Source organism: Brassica oleracea, chromosome C4, assembly GCF_000695525.1.
Source record: "Brassica oleracea var. oleracea cultivar TO1000 chromosome C4, BOL, whole genome shotgun sequence".
Lineage (NCBI taxonomy): Eukaryota > Viridiplantae > Streptophyta > Magnoliopsida > Brassicales > Brassicaceae > Brassica > Brassica oleracea.
The window spans coordinates 48217825-48230908 of NC_027751.1; the positions used below are offsets into that span (position 1 = coordinate 48217825).

General features: G+C 35.3%; 3 protein-coding genes across 3 annotated transcripts; all 3 read left to right on the forward strand.

Moving 5' to 3' along the window:
• The first annotated feature begins 5067 nt into the window (after window positions 1-5067).
• LOC106337760 lies at window positions 5068-7379 on the forward strand. Its single transcript, XM_013776884.1, has 3 exons — window positions 5068-5552; window positions 6002-6425; window positions 6507-7379. The coding sequence occupies exons 1-3, from the start codon at window positions 5076-5078 to the stop codon at window positions 7190-7192; spliced, it is 1587 nt and encodes a 528-aa protein (XP_013632338.1). The 5' UTR covers window positions 5068-5075; the 3' UTR covers window positions 7193-7379.
• Window positions 7380-8561: 1182 nt separating this feature from the next.
• Window positions 8562-11284, forward strand: LOC106337249 (protein NUCLEAR FUSION DEFECTIVE 4). The gene is made up of 3 exons (XM_013776328.1): window positions 8562-9165; window positions 9822-10242; window positions 10472-11284. The coding sequence occupies exons 1-3, from the start codon at window positions 8710-8712 to the stop codon at window positions 11158-11160; spliced, it is 1566 nt and encodes a 521-aa protein (XP_013631782.1). The 5' UTR covers window positions 8562-8709; the 3' UTR covers window positions 11161-11284.
• A 583-nt stretch (window positions 11285-11867) lies between these two features.
• On the forward strand, window positions 11868-12956 carry LOC106339097 (seipin). Its single transcript, XM_013777913.1, has one exon. It carries the CDS (start codon window positions 11868-11870, stop codon window positions 12903-12905), a length of 1038 nt encoding a protein of 345 aa, XP_013633367.1. The 3' UTR covers window positions 12906-12956.
• The last annotated feature ends 128 nt before the right edge of the window (window positions 12957-13084 follow it).

A 13084-nucleotide genomic window follows, 5' to 3' on the forward strand; every position in this document is an offset into this window, starting at 1 on the left:
GATATCCGGATCCGGATTTGGATCCTTAAAATAAATAAAAAATAATATTAATATATATAAAATATTAACAATAATTTAAAAATAAAAATATATAGAATGTTTTTAATTATTTCTATGTATAATATTACAAAATTTACATAAAATTTATATATACTATTATAAAAAAGATATCCGGATCCGGATTCGGCTTTGACGGATCCAACATTTTACTATCCGGATCCGGATTCGGCCTCTCCGGATATCCGGATTTTCAGATCGGATCCGGATCGGATCACGGATCGAATCCGGATCTCGGATAAAAGTTCCAGGCCTAGCTTTTATAATGATATGGACATATCTTATCTATAGTGTCTGTGTAATGCAGACTGAGGACTTTGGTTGGATCGTCCTTTTGGTCACCATAAGTTAGTTGCATCAGATTTCTCTTAGTTTGTCTTCAAGTTACAACTTCTGTAACTGTTTTATAACCATGAATTTATTCCTTACATTTTTTTTTATTCTAGAGTACCTGCATATTATTTCTTCTTTTTTTGTGGCAACGCCTGCATATTATATCAATTACTATGAATATTTGGGAGTCTATATATAAACACTCTCGCACAAAATATTTTAGGTGTATCTAGAGTTGTATATGAGCATTCAATATTTACATGAAACATCATAGTCATGATGATGTGGGTTTCAAATAATTTGTTGGATTTGTTTTCTTTTCCATTATATTTTAATATTATAATGAATGACATTTTTTTGCTAAGACGAATGCTAGTATCATATTAACGATGAAGAGAGTTTACAATAAGTATAATTTAGAGTCTGTTCTACAATGATAAAAAAAAAAAAAAAAAAACAAGGTAGAGCAAAGAGCTTCTAAAACTAAGAGGTTAGATAATCCAATTTGACAAGAGGGAGATAAATTTCTTCTTATTTTTTTTTTTTTTTTTGTAACTTAATTTCTTCTTATTTCTCCTCGCTAAGATTGTGTTTTCACTTCCCGGTAAATAATCTTTGAGATCACCGAAAAAGCGATGGAGCAATCATATTTGAAGGGCATAAAGTAAATCTCTTAAAGGTCTTCTTGGGACACAGTTTGCTTTAGTTCGATAAGCTTACTGTTACTTTAACCCTGTTTACATTTCAGATTCTCAAACAATGTGCATGTTAAAAAAAAAAGCAATCATATTTTAACTATGATTGTTAACAGTCCAAGTAATATATATAGTTGAACGTGTCATAAAGAAGAAATTGAATAAATATTTTGTAACTGTATATTTTTCAGAAAAGCTTTTTCGTATAATTTTTAGAAAAACTTTGGCTAACAAGTATATAACCATATTAAATTGTTGAATATATTGTATTAATAATATAAAATAAACGGACACACCGACATGTTTATATATTGTAAATTATTAAATATGTTAAAATTCAGAAATTAGACGTGGGATAGTTAATAGGCAAACCCAAAAATTTCTTTAACTCAAATTGTAATAGATGAGATTTTTGTTGATTTATGATTTAAGTTAATTCAAAACCGTAACTCAATAATAATCAATTATAACTCAAACACAACTTCGAATTTTTAAAACCAATACATGATTGGTAACATTTTTGATTTATATGTTTAACTCAAACTAAATCAAATGTAATATATGCATGTTACCAATCAAAGCTTATATGTCTTAGTGAATTGCTTTTTCTTTAAGTATTGGAGTATGTTTTAGCAAATACCATACATTTTATAAATCTTTGATTTGATACAGTATCATTTCTTTGCTTAGAAGAACTAATATAAGGTTTTCTGCTTCGCTCTACAATTTTGCATGCAACTTCTAACACCTTGTAACCAAAAATATTAAAAATATGATGTGTTCACGTGAATTTGTCATATTTCGTAACTTGTGCCTCGTGACTCTTCTCATGCATGGTTTACAATTTATATATTTTTAAAATAAATGTTTAAATGAATTTGCATCCAAAAAAGTTAGTATGTTTCAGTGACTAGATTTTAATGAATGAGAAACTAGGTATGGTTATGACTCTGTTTGCGGACTTTCAGTCTTACCAGAACCAAACCAGTCATAGTTTCAGTCTTACCAGAACCAGAGGCCCAGAACAAGCATAGGTTTTAGATGTCTTTTGGAATATCTTAGAATTAAAATTTCGCTTAGTCCAAGGAGTAGTTGAGTACTTGTAACACCCGAACATCGACTGTTGTATCGGGATTGGGGCCAGAACGTGACAAGTAACTGCAGATTGGCACACAAAAACTACATGGTCGAGCTAGTTCAAATTATGAAAAAAAGCAAAATATAAAATCAAATTCCAGTTTGTTAGAATCTATCACTATTTTCCCATATTTGAAATCGCACAAGCCTAAACAAGTATGCTCTTTCAGTATGTGGTAGATTCGAATCTTCTACACTATTAAATGTAGCAAAATAAATAGTAAATTTTTTGATAACTTGCTTATACTACGGAATAAGGTAAGAAAATTAATAGTTGACAAAAAAAGAAGGTAAGAAAATTAATATGGTAAGTCGGAAAAATATTTTTGAGAATTTTTAATAGAAAAGGAATCTAGACGTCCACAGACACATCAAAGCTCCGTTGCTTTCGACCCACGTGCACTGTTTTATATTTCTGGTACTGTATAAACACTATTCTAACGTTAGTGGTGGTGTCTGTGCCTTAGAATAATATAAATCCATTTATTTTATTTTATTTTTTTTGAAAAAAGGGCTTAAATCCATTTATTAACATAGAAACAAAGTGCATTTCTAATGAGAAGCTCAAATAAGTTTCGTGAAATTTCGTAGTTTATCAAAGGAGAACTCTTACAAAAGCTCTTAATTAAACAAAGGACTATGCAATGATATTGATTATATATTCATATATAATCTAGAGATCAGGCTACAATAATAACTTGCAATATTATATAGAGCTGCAAGACATGAGATTGATTCAAGTAGTTGTTTTGGGGGTCTTTCTTAAAGGCTAACAATAACAAAATCATACATGCGAAATAGTACAATAACACATGAAATTGCAAATAGCTAGAAATACAATGATCAGGTAAAGCAAGCGGAACAATTAACTAAACAACAAAACGAATACTAAGTGATTAATTAAGACACTAAAGGGGTTTAATCAAAGATAAAAAGCATTAAGGCCTTAGGGACTTTATCACAAAGATTAACAAAACAAGTCACTTAGAATAGAGCATAATTCAATTCGCACTCTATGTAATCTTTCGCATAAATGTAATGTCATAATAAATCAGCGTTATAAAAAAAAAAAATTCAATTCGCACCTTCTAATAAAAAGTTTTCCTTTAGTTCTTACCGTTAGAGTTCAAAGTTAAGCACGTTCAGATTTAAGATATTTCAAATTAGGAAAAGGCAGAGAAGCGCTTGTCTCCGAAAGGCTCGGACCAATCAGTCTATATATCACCATACCGATGGGTCATGTGAATGGATAAATCCTTAATGAATCCCATGATTGGTCTCTTTGATTCGTTACTTGTTAATAATTTTAATTAAAAATAATCGTTTTGCGTGTTATTTAATTATCTCGCTTCGCATGCATGTTCTTTGTTTAATCTACTTATAGTAGTAGTTTAAAACCATAGCTACCATTTTATATCGCTCTAGCTTATTTCACAGTCTTGCAAATCCACCGTAACCAGGGTCTTCTTAGTGGTTTGATATCCAATGTATTGCTGTAACACATTACCTGCAGCTGCGCGTTTTCGAGCTAGTAAATCGAGTTTTAAACTTCATCACATCTTTTGTAAGAAAAACTAGAGAAATACTAATAGAATATCCTATACATACTATGTAGTCTAGATAACCAGTTGAGTTTTACATCAGATTAGTACTGAATGAACACTTTTAGACATACATGTTAAAAGCTACGAGTCATGATGAATATCTCAAAAACTTGATTTTCAGATTTTTTATAAAATCATATAAACTAACTAATGTTTCTGGTTGTTGATAATATATGCAAAATTTCCCTTTCTATTTGGTACAAATATAAAACCATGAAAACGTATTAATTATATAGAAGAAAAAATCACATCACATGCATAAGATCGTGGAAATATTAAAAAATTTCGTGTGTTTAAATAAAAATATTAGTTCAATTGTTTGATTGTGCTCTGCTGTTGAAAGATTTGCTGATCTATTTTGTTGTCAGCGATTCCCCCAGATTTGTTCAAACCACCTGTTCATATGCCAAAAGGCCCAAGACAATTATTGTTTTCAAAAAGTCACGTTTTTATTAAACCCATATATATAAATTAATTATATAGCTCATTCATCGTCCTCCATTGTTTAATATTTTCACTAGTACTTTCTATAGATAATTTGATTAATGTACTTTCTCGTTTCACATAGGTGAACTTTTCAGATTTTGGTTTGTGTTTATCCAGGTTTCTCGGTTATGATTTGAGTGGCTTTGGTTCAGCTTTTTTTTGGGTTTGATATCGCTTTTTTGGTTTAGAAAATCAAAACCGGTGAGAAATAAAATGTGATTTCGGTTTAGATTTTGTCCCATTTTCGTGTAGTTTATTGGGGGTGGGTGCATCCAGTATGAAATTTAGAATACTTTATATAAAGTAACAAATAATATGATATTCAAACATGAATTTTTTAAAAATAAATAAATTCAAGGTTATTCAGAATTTACTTTCAAATTTGCTATTATTAGAAATGTTTGAAGTAGTAGATTTTATGAATATTTATAAGATTTGTTGTAATTTTAAGGTGGTGAAATCTTTTAATTAAAAATATAAATTATATGATTTTAGATAAGACTATAGTGTATTTTACTTAATTTAGCTAAACCACACCAAATTATGTGATTTTAGATAAAGATTGGTTAAATTTGGTGTGATTTAGGCATTTAGCTGAGTGCAACTAAAGTAACTTCAATCAAAACTCGGTTTGTTTTATTGTTTGGTGCAATCTGGTTTAATGTGGTCGAACCAAACCAATTAAGAATGATATACACAAACTTTTAAATTCAATAGTTGACTTTATTTTTCATTAAAAGACAACATAAGCTCATTTGGATCGATGCAGAGAAAGATGGAGATAGCAAACACAAAATGGGTGGCTGCAGCGGCGAGCATATGGATACAGAGCTTCAGCGGAGCAAGCTACACCTTTGGAATCTATTCTTCTCTTCTCAAATCATCTCAATCTTACGACCAATCTACCCTTGACACTGTCTCCGTCTGCAAAGACATCGGTGCGAACGTAGGCATCCTCTCTGGTCTTTTCTACACAGCCGTTGCAAGCGGAAGAAGCGGTAACGGTCGCTTCTTTAGCGGTCCATGGGTGGTTATATTCGTTGGGCTGCTCCAATGGTTCGTGGGGTATGGTTTCATATGGATGGCTACATCTGGTGTGATCGAACGGCCTCCTGTGGCTGTGATGTGTTTCTTCATGTTCTTGGCCGGTCATTGTCAGCCGTTCTTTAATACGGCGATTGTGGTCACCGCAGTACGTAACTTCTCCGACTATGGTGGAACCGCCGTTGGTATTATGAAGGTGACAATTATCTATTTTTACGACTAGATGAATAAAATAGTTTCAAGTGGTTTACTATAATTAAGACATGATATTGAACAAGTATGCTAATTTTATTATATATAAAATAAAACCATAGAACTTTTCGTTCCCTTCTAAATATTAACATTACTAGCTGGAGAAAGGAACTACTGAACTAGTAGATATATTATATTGAAATGGTGATATTTCCACGACTGTTCTATTTTCATATGTATTTACATAAATTAGCAAATGAAAATCGGTACTTTGCGTTAATTAAAACAAAAAGAGAAGCTAATAAAACGGGATTTGACCAGTTGATTATTAATACTTCAATTAGAAAATAAATTAAACTATGATGAGAACAAAAATCTTGATAAGTTTTGTATCCCTTAAGCAAAATGAATCAACTAATAATGTGATATATTGCCTAATTACAATTTATATAGGGTTATATCGGGCTAAGTGGAGCAGTTCTTGTTCAAATGTACCACATCTTCTGTAAAGGTGACCCAACGAATTACCTTCTTCTCTTGGCCGTAGTACCATCACTTCTCATCTTGACGACGATGCCCTTCGTTAGAACGTACGACACAGTCATCGCTAACGACAAGAAACACTTGAACGGTCTCTCCACCATCTCCTTGATCATCGTCACATATCTTATGATCGTAATATTGGTTGAAAATATTGTCGGAATGTCAATGACCATGAAGATATGCTCCTTCACTCTTTTAGTTCTCTTGCTCGCATCTCCTCTCTTGGTCGCAGTTAGAGCACATCGCGAAGAGAAAGATAGATTCATGTCTTTGGATTTTCCGGTTACGGAGAAAACAACTTTGCTTGACGCTCCTAAGCTCAACCCTTCTCCCGGTATATAAAGTTTAGCTGTTTTGGTCCCTTGATTATAATTATCAAAGTGAAATTCTCTAACATATTTTTATTAACCGACAGATAACGTTGTCATGTCCAATGACATGGACGTCCTCCAAGCAATACGCACAACCAACTTCTGGCTTCTATTCACGGCGATGTTATGCGGAATGGGTTCAGGGCTCGCGACTGTAAACAACATCAGACAAGTGGGCGAGTCACTTCGCTACTCTACGGTTCAACTCAATTCTCTAGTGTCTCTTTGGAGTATATGGAACTTCCTAGGCCGGTTTGGGTCAGGTTACATATCAGACGCTTATCTACATAGTCATGGCTGGCCAAGACCGGTTTTCATGGCTATAACTCTAGCCCTCATGGCTATAGGTCATGTTGTCATGGCCTCCGGTTTACTAGGAAGCCTATATATAGGTTCCTTAATTGTTGGTTTAGCGTACGGCTCGCAATGGGCACTCATGCCAACTATAACGTCTGAAATATTCGGGATTAGACATATGGGAACTATATTCTATACAATTTCGATAGCTAGTCCGGTTGGCTCGTATTTTTTCTCAGTGAAGGTAATAGGCTACTTGTACGACCAGGTAGCTTCTGTGGATGATCATTCTTGTTATGGGAATCATTGTTTTAGTACTTCGTTTGTGATAATGGCTGCCATGGCAATGCTTGGATCTCTTGTTGCGTTTGTGTTGTTCCTTCGTACAAAGAAGTTTTATGCAACTCTTGTGGCCAAGAGGATTTTGAAGTAATTCTTGAAGCTAGGGTCTGAATTGTGTGGCTCTCTATTTTTTTGTTTGTTTTTTTTGTTGACATTTTCCCTAACATTTTGAAGATCATATATATATATATATATTGTTTGTATAATATAGAAAGTGTGTGTTATGGATTGTTGAAAGGATGGATTAAATTATTATCAAAAGGTTAATAATAATTAGAAGAGTCAAATATTATCAACTTTCAAATCTGGACCCAGTAAAATAATAGTCATATGCTGCTCATGAATTAAAGTAAAGGCATTATCAAAGTTGCGAATTCTGGTTCACACAGAATAAAAACACATTTAAACCCATACGATCAGATGTCAACTCCATATTAAACGAAAGATTTATTGAAAAGATATTAAATCATTCACTTATAACAGCTAAATCCATATAAGTAAATACGAATATACCGTTAAATACAATTCTAAAATATGTAACAAATATAACTTTTCTTTACCCAATGGTCCCAATCCATTCTTTTACTGAAATCTCATTATTGTTTTATTTAAATTTTGGTAAAAGGTTACAAAATCATGGATGATGTTAGAGCACCTCCAATGGTAGTATTAGAAAGAGTTCTTACCATTTAAAGAAAAAGAAATGAAATTAGAAAATAGAATGTGTAAAAGTTCTTAGTTATGAAAACTACGAGATAATAAAAGAACACATGTCATTTAAATAGATGATTAACTAGTGTAAAAAATAAAACATAAATAAATAATTCTAATACTAATATTTTTTATGTTTTAGAAATCGTCATGGCTTTTAACCATTGGAAGTACTCTTACAACTTATATATTTCCATTTTCATTTTCAGTTTACTCTGCTTACCTCATTTTACACAAAAATCCTGCATAATTACCTCAGTTTTCAAATATAAGATGTTTAAGCAATATTTGATATTTAAAATATAAAATATATTCATATTTTTAAATGTAATTTACTTTTTTGAAAGTTGTGGAACCAGTTGGTTGAGTTGTTTTACATTTATATTTTCTCTTTCAATTATACATTTTAGATTAAAAAAACTTCAATAATTTTTGTGCTTTTGGCTAAAACATCTTTTATTTGGGTACTTTGTTGTGTCTTTAGACGATCCAGACGTTTGGATTTATTTCAGTTTACGTAAATCGGCAGTAACAAGCTACATTAACAGCCCTTTCAACTAATTGTGAGTTACTATTTTTTTTTTGTTAAATTATTCAAACATTTTAATTTATTATATGCAAATTAATCGCGTGTTTGCGTGCTTGTTATATAATACGCAGGGCTGACAAGAATACAACTCATCGGCGTATAAACGTGTTTAGAGCCAGCAGCTCAACACTAATTAATACCGTTTAGATCTTGCAAGAGCAGCATAAAAAAAACAAAAAAAGGCATTAAATCTTTAATCAATTTTTTTTTAAACTTAGCGACGATGTCCAAAGACACATCGAAGACTTCTTCTCTTCATTCATCTTTCAACTTCTTACATCACCAGAGCTCAGATTTGGCCGAGAGATATGGAGAGAGTAAACACGAAGTGGGTCGCAGCAGCAGCTAGCATATGGATTCAAAGCTTCAGCGGAGCGACATACACCTTCGCTATCTACTCTTCTATCCTCAAGTCATCTCAATCTTATGACCAATCTACCCTCGACTTCGTCTCCGTCTTCAAAGACATCGGTGGTACTTTGGGCATCTTCTCCGGTCTCCTCTACACGGCCATGGCTTCCACGCCGCACGGTCGTGGTCGTGGGCCATGGGTCGTCGTTTTCGTTGGGTTGGTTCAGTGGTTTCTTGGGTTCTTTTTCATGTGGGCTTCGGTTGTTGGGCTCATACCCAAGCCGCCGGTGGCGGTTATGTGCTTGTTCGTGTTCTTGGCTGGTCACTCGCTGCCGTTTTTTAATACGGCTAGTGTTGTCACCGCCGCTCGTAACTTCTCTGATTACGGTGGGACTGCTGTCGGAATTATGCAGGTAAGAACAAGAGGAATCACTTAACATCAACTCTGCATTCAGACATGATCTGTCTTGTGTGTTCACTGTTGTTTACATGACAAAAGTTTACATTTTTAATACAAAACTTCCCAAATTTTCATAAAATTTTGATCATTTGTGTTTACAATTAGCAAAAGGTTTTTGCTTTAAAATGTTTTAAGTTGTGGTTCTAATTAGACTGAATGTAGCTTTCTTCTTTGGTGTGATTACTCTGTTTCGCATCCTATATGGTGAGATTACTCTGTTTCTCACACTATATAGTGTGATTACTCTGTTTCGCATGTTATATGGTGTGATTACTCTGTTTTTCATCCTTTATGTTGTGTGTGATTACTCTGTTTCGCATGCTATATGGTGTGATTACTCTGTTTTTTATCCTTTATGGAGTGATTACTCTGTTTTACATCCTATATGGTGTGTGTGATTACTTTGTTTCACAACTTATATGGTGTGATTACTCTGTTTTTCATCTTATATGGTGGGATTACTCTGTTTTCATCTTATGTGGTGTGATTACTCTGTTTTCAATCGAGTCTTTTGCTGTATACTCTCAGTTTGATGTATAATCATTACTTATTTACATGTCAATAAACTAACTCATCCCCCTCTAAATGTGAATATATCTTTGGCTTCAGGGGTTTCTAGGTCTAAGTGGAGCTATTCTGATACAGCTGTACCATGCGGTCTCCGGTGAAGGTAACCCTGCTACTTTCATTCTTCTCCTGGCTATAGTACCAACCCTTGTCATCTTCTTGACTATGCCTTTCGTAAGAGTCTATGAAACGGTCAGGACTAGTGACAAGAAACACTTGGATGGTCTCTCTGTCATCTCTTTGATCATCGCCGCCTATCTTATGTTCGTTATAACGGTCCAAAACGTTCTCGGTTTATCACGGTCCATGCAGATTATCTCCTTCGTCCTTGTGCTTTTACTGCTCGCCTCTCCTCTCTTGGTTGCTGTAAGAGCCCTCCGTGAAGAAAAGCAGATGGCCGTGGAGCATCCTGTTCTTGACACATCCGTCTTCCTCATCTCTCCTAGTTCAAACATTTTCCCTGGTAATAATTATTCTTACACATGGTGTAACATGATCATGCACCTCTAGTCAGGACCGGTCATGAGCATATGCTGATGAAATATTAAATTATGGCCCCAAAAATTTAGAAAAAATTTACATATATATAAATTTTCAAATTTGTAAAAAAAGGTTATATAAATTTTTATTAAATCGTCTATAGCCTCGAAAATCTCAGGACACACTGACTATGGACTATAAATTTTGTGCAGATGGAGATCATGTGGTTAGAGAAGACTCAAACATATTAGAAGCAATGAGCACAGTGAACTTCTGGCTACTCTTCTTGGCAATGCTATGTGGGATGGGATCCGGATTCGCGACAATAAACAACATTAGACAGATAGGCGAGTCTCTACGCTACTCTACGGTTCAGCTCAACTCTCTGGTCTCTCTCTGGAGCATATGGAACTTCCTAGGCCGGTTCGGAGCCGGTTACATCTCAGACACGTTCTTACACAAACACAGCTGGCCAAGACCGGTTTTCATGGCGATAACTCTAGGCGTTATGGCTGTAGGACACGTTGTTGTTGCCTCTGGGTTACAAGGCAGCCTATATATTGGTTCGGTTTTGATCGGTACGGCTTATGGTTCGCAGTGGTCGCTCATGCCGACAATCACGTCAGAGATATTTGGGATCAGGCATATGGGAACTATTTACTTCACGATTTCGATTGCTGGTCCTGTCGGATCGTATCTTCTGTCGGTGAAGGTGATTGGTTACTTCTACGACAAGGTAGCTTCTGAGGTTGATAATTCTTGCTTTGGAAGTCAATGTTTTAGGACGTCGTTTGTGATCATGGCGTCTGTGGCTCTCTTTGGCTCTTTGGTTGCTTGTGTTTTGTTCTTCCGCACAAATAAGTTTTATAAAAGGCTTGTAGCCAAGAGGAGCTTGAAATAGTTTGCAAATTGAAATGTGGTTTGTATTTGTGGTTTGGAGTTTGAACAGAAAACATAAATATTATTATTGGTAAATTCAAAGAGATTCAACCAACTGTACCAATAAATACAGTGGTTATTTGTCATTGACAATTTTGTAAAAAAAAATTACATTTTCTTATAAATTAAATATTGCGCGCTACACCAACTATAGACACACATCTGGACACAACAAAATCATCATGATCTTGACAAGAAGATTCTTCCTTGGTAAAAAAAATGATTTAATCATCTTTAGACTAGAAAATCTTTGAAATCCACTGTGAGAAGCCCACAACTAACTCATGAATAGAAACAGGCCCAGTTAAAGCCCACCACCCAAACCGGCAACAGCCGACAGCAACACGACGGTAACAAGCTGTTTTTCGGAAACTGTGTTGTCCCCTCTTTAAGCTATACTCTGTTTATCTCCTCTTTAAGCTACATTTAAGAGTTCTCCTCTTAAGTTTTGATCAATGGAATCAGAACCATCCTCAAACGGTAGCAGCTGCGAGGAAGCCCATCGATTCCTAGACGCCCACTACGATTCCGACCGCCTCAGTTCATCTCCTTCTGCCCCGGAACGTAAACCAAACTGTTCCGTTACGGTTACGTCTCTCTCTTCTACAACGTCTGAATCTTGTCGGTGTAAGTGACCGGGTTAACCCGTTTCGAACCGGGTCGAACACCATGAACGGCGAGAAACCTGAAAATTTGAAAGAGACCACCTCCACTGATCACCAAGGCGACGACTTTTCCTCACCGGCGCCGCAGCTCCGGGAAGCTACGTCGACGGACCGATCTCTCCTTAGCTCTTTAGCTACGTTAATAATCAAGTCCATCGAGTTTCAAGTAAGTTTGATGCTTAGCTTCATAAAGTTTCCTTGGTTGATTCATATCTGCTTAAGCTTCGTTATGGATCCTTATCGTACAATGAGACGCGGCAGACGCTATCTGATATCAAAGGTTGTAGAGTTATGTGAGTTAGGGTTGAACGATGATAAGCTCGTGTTGGAGACTGTGCGTAGGTTAGCATTAGGCCTGTTATGGGCTGTGCATGTAGGCATCGTTTTGTTTGCAATGTTGGTATCTGCGTTTATGATTAGTGGGTTTGTGTTAACCCTTTTGGCTCATGAACCACTTGTCGTTAAAGAGAGTTTGAGTTTTGATTACACAAAGAATAATCCAGAAGCATATGTGCCCATTACACCAGTTAACAGTCCGAATCAGAGGACAGAGGTCAGTGTCTCGATGACGTTACCTGAGTCTGAGTATAATAGAAACCTCGGGCTGTTTCAGGTTCGTGTGGAATTTTTATCAGAGAACGGTCAAGTGCTCGCAACTTCAAGGCGGCCGTGTATGTTGAGGTTTAGAACCGAGCCTATCCGTCTTGTCCGGACTTTTCTGAAGATTGCTCCGCTTGTCTCTGGCTATGTTTCTGAAACTCAAACCTTGAAGGTAAAGCTCAAAGGCTTTTCAGAAAAGGACGTTGTTAGTACTGCTTGCGTTAAGGTAATGATTGAGCAACGTGCGGAGTTTCGTGGTGGAGCAGGTGTTCCAGATATTTATGAAGCGTCTCTGTTGCTTGAATCTGAGCTTCCTTTCTTGAAGAGGATGATATGGAACTGGAGGAGGACTTTGTTTGTGTGGATCAGCATGTGTTTGTTTGTTACGGAACTGGTTTTCGTCAGATGTCTGATCATACCAAGAGCAGGTCAGAGGACATAACAAAGTGATGGAACTCATTCCATCAACAATACTTCAAATCTGGCAAATCTGGATGGTTCAGGCGGGAAGTAGATAAATGGAAGGTTGTTGTAACGGTCGGTACTTACACTTGCTGTAACTTAGTTTCTTCACATGTGGTTCCATTAAGTTCCTTATCAAAGTTGTAATATCATTGCCTG

Coding starts and splice junctions, on each gene's coding strand:
- LOC106337760 (XM_013776884.1), top strand. CDS start 5,076: ATGCAGAGAAAGATGGAGATAGCAAACACAAAATGGGTGGCTGCAGCG. Junction 5,553..6,001: donor CCGCCGTTGGTATTATGAAG/GTGACAATTATC, acceptor CAATTTATATAG/GGTTATATCGGGCTAAGTGG. Junction 6,426..6,506: donor TAAGCTCAACCCTTCTCCCG/GTATATAAAGTT, acceptor ATTAACCGACAG/ATAACGTTGTCATGTCCAAT.
- LOC106337249 (XM_013776328.1), top strand. CDS start 8,710: ATGGAGAGAGTAAACACGAAGTGGGTCGCAGCAGCAGCTAGCATATGG. Junction 9,166..9,821: donor CTGCTGTCGGAATTATGCAG/GTAAGAACAAGA, acceptor CTTTGGCTTCAG/GGGTTTCTAGGTCTAAGTGG. Junction 10,243..10,471: donor TAGTTCAAACATTTTCCCTG/GTAATAATTATT, acceptor AATTTTGTGCAG/ATGGAGATCATGTGGTTAGA.
- LOC106339097 (XM_013777913.1), top strand. CDS start 11,868: ATGAACGGCGAGAAACCTGAAAATTTGAAAGAGACCACCTCCACTGAT.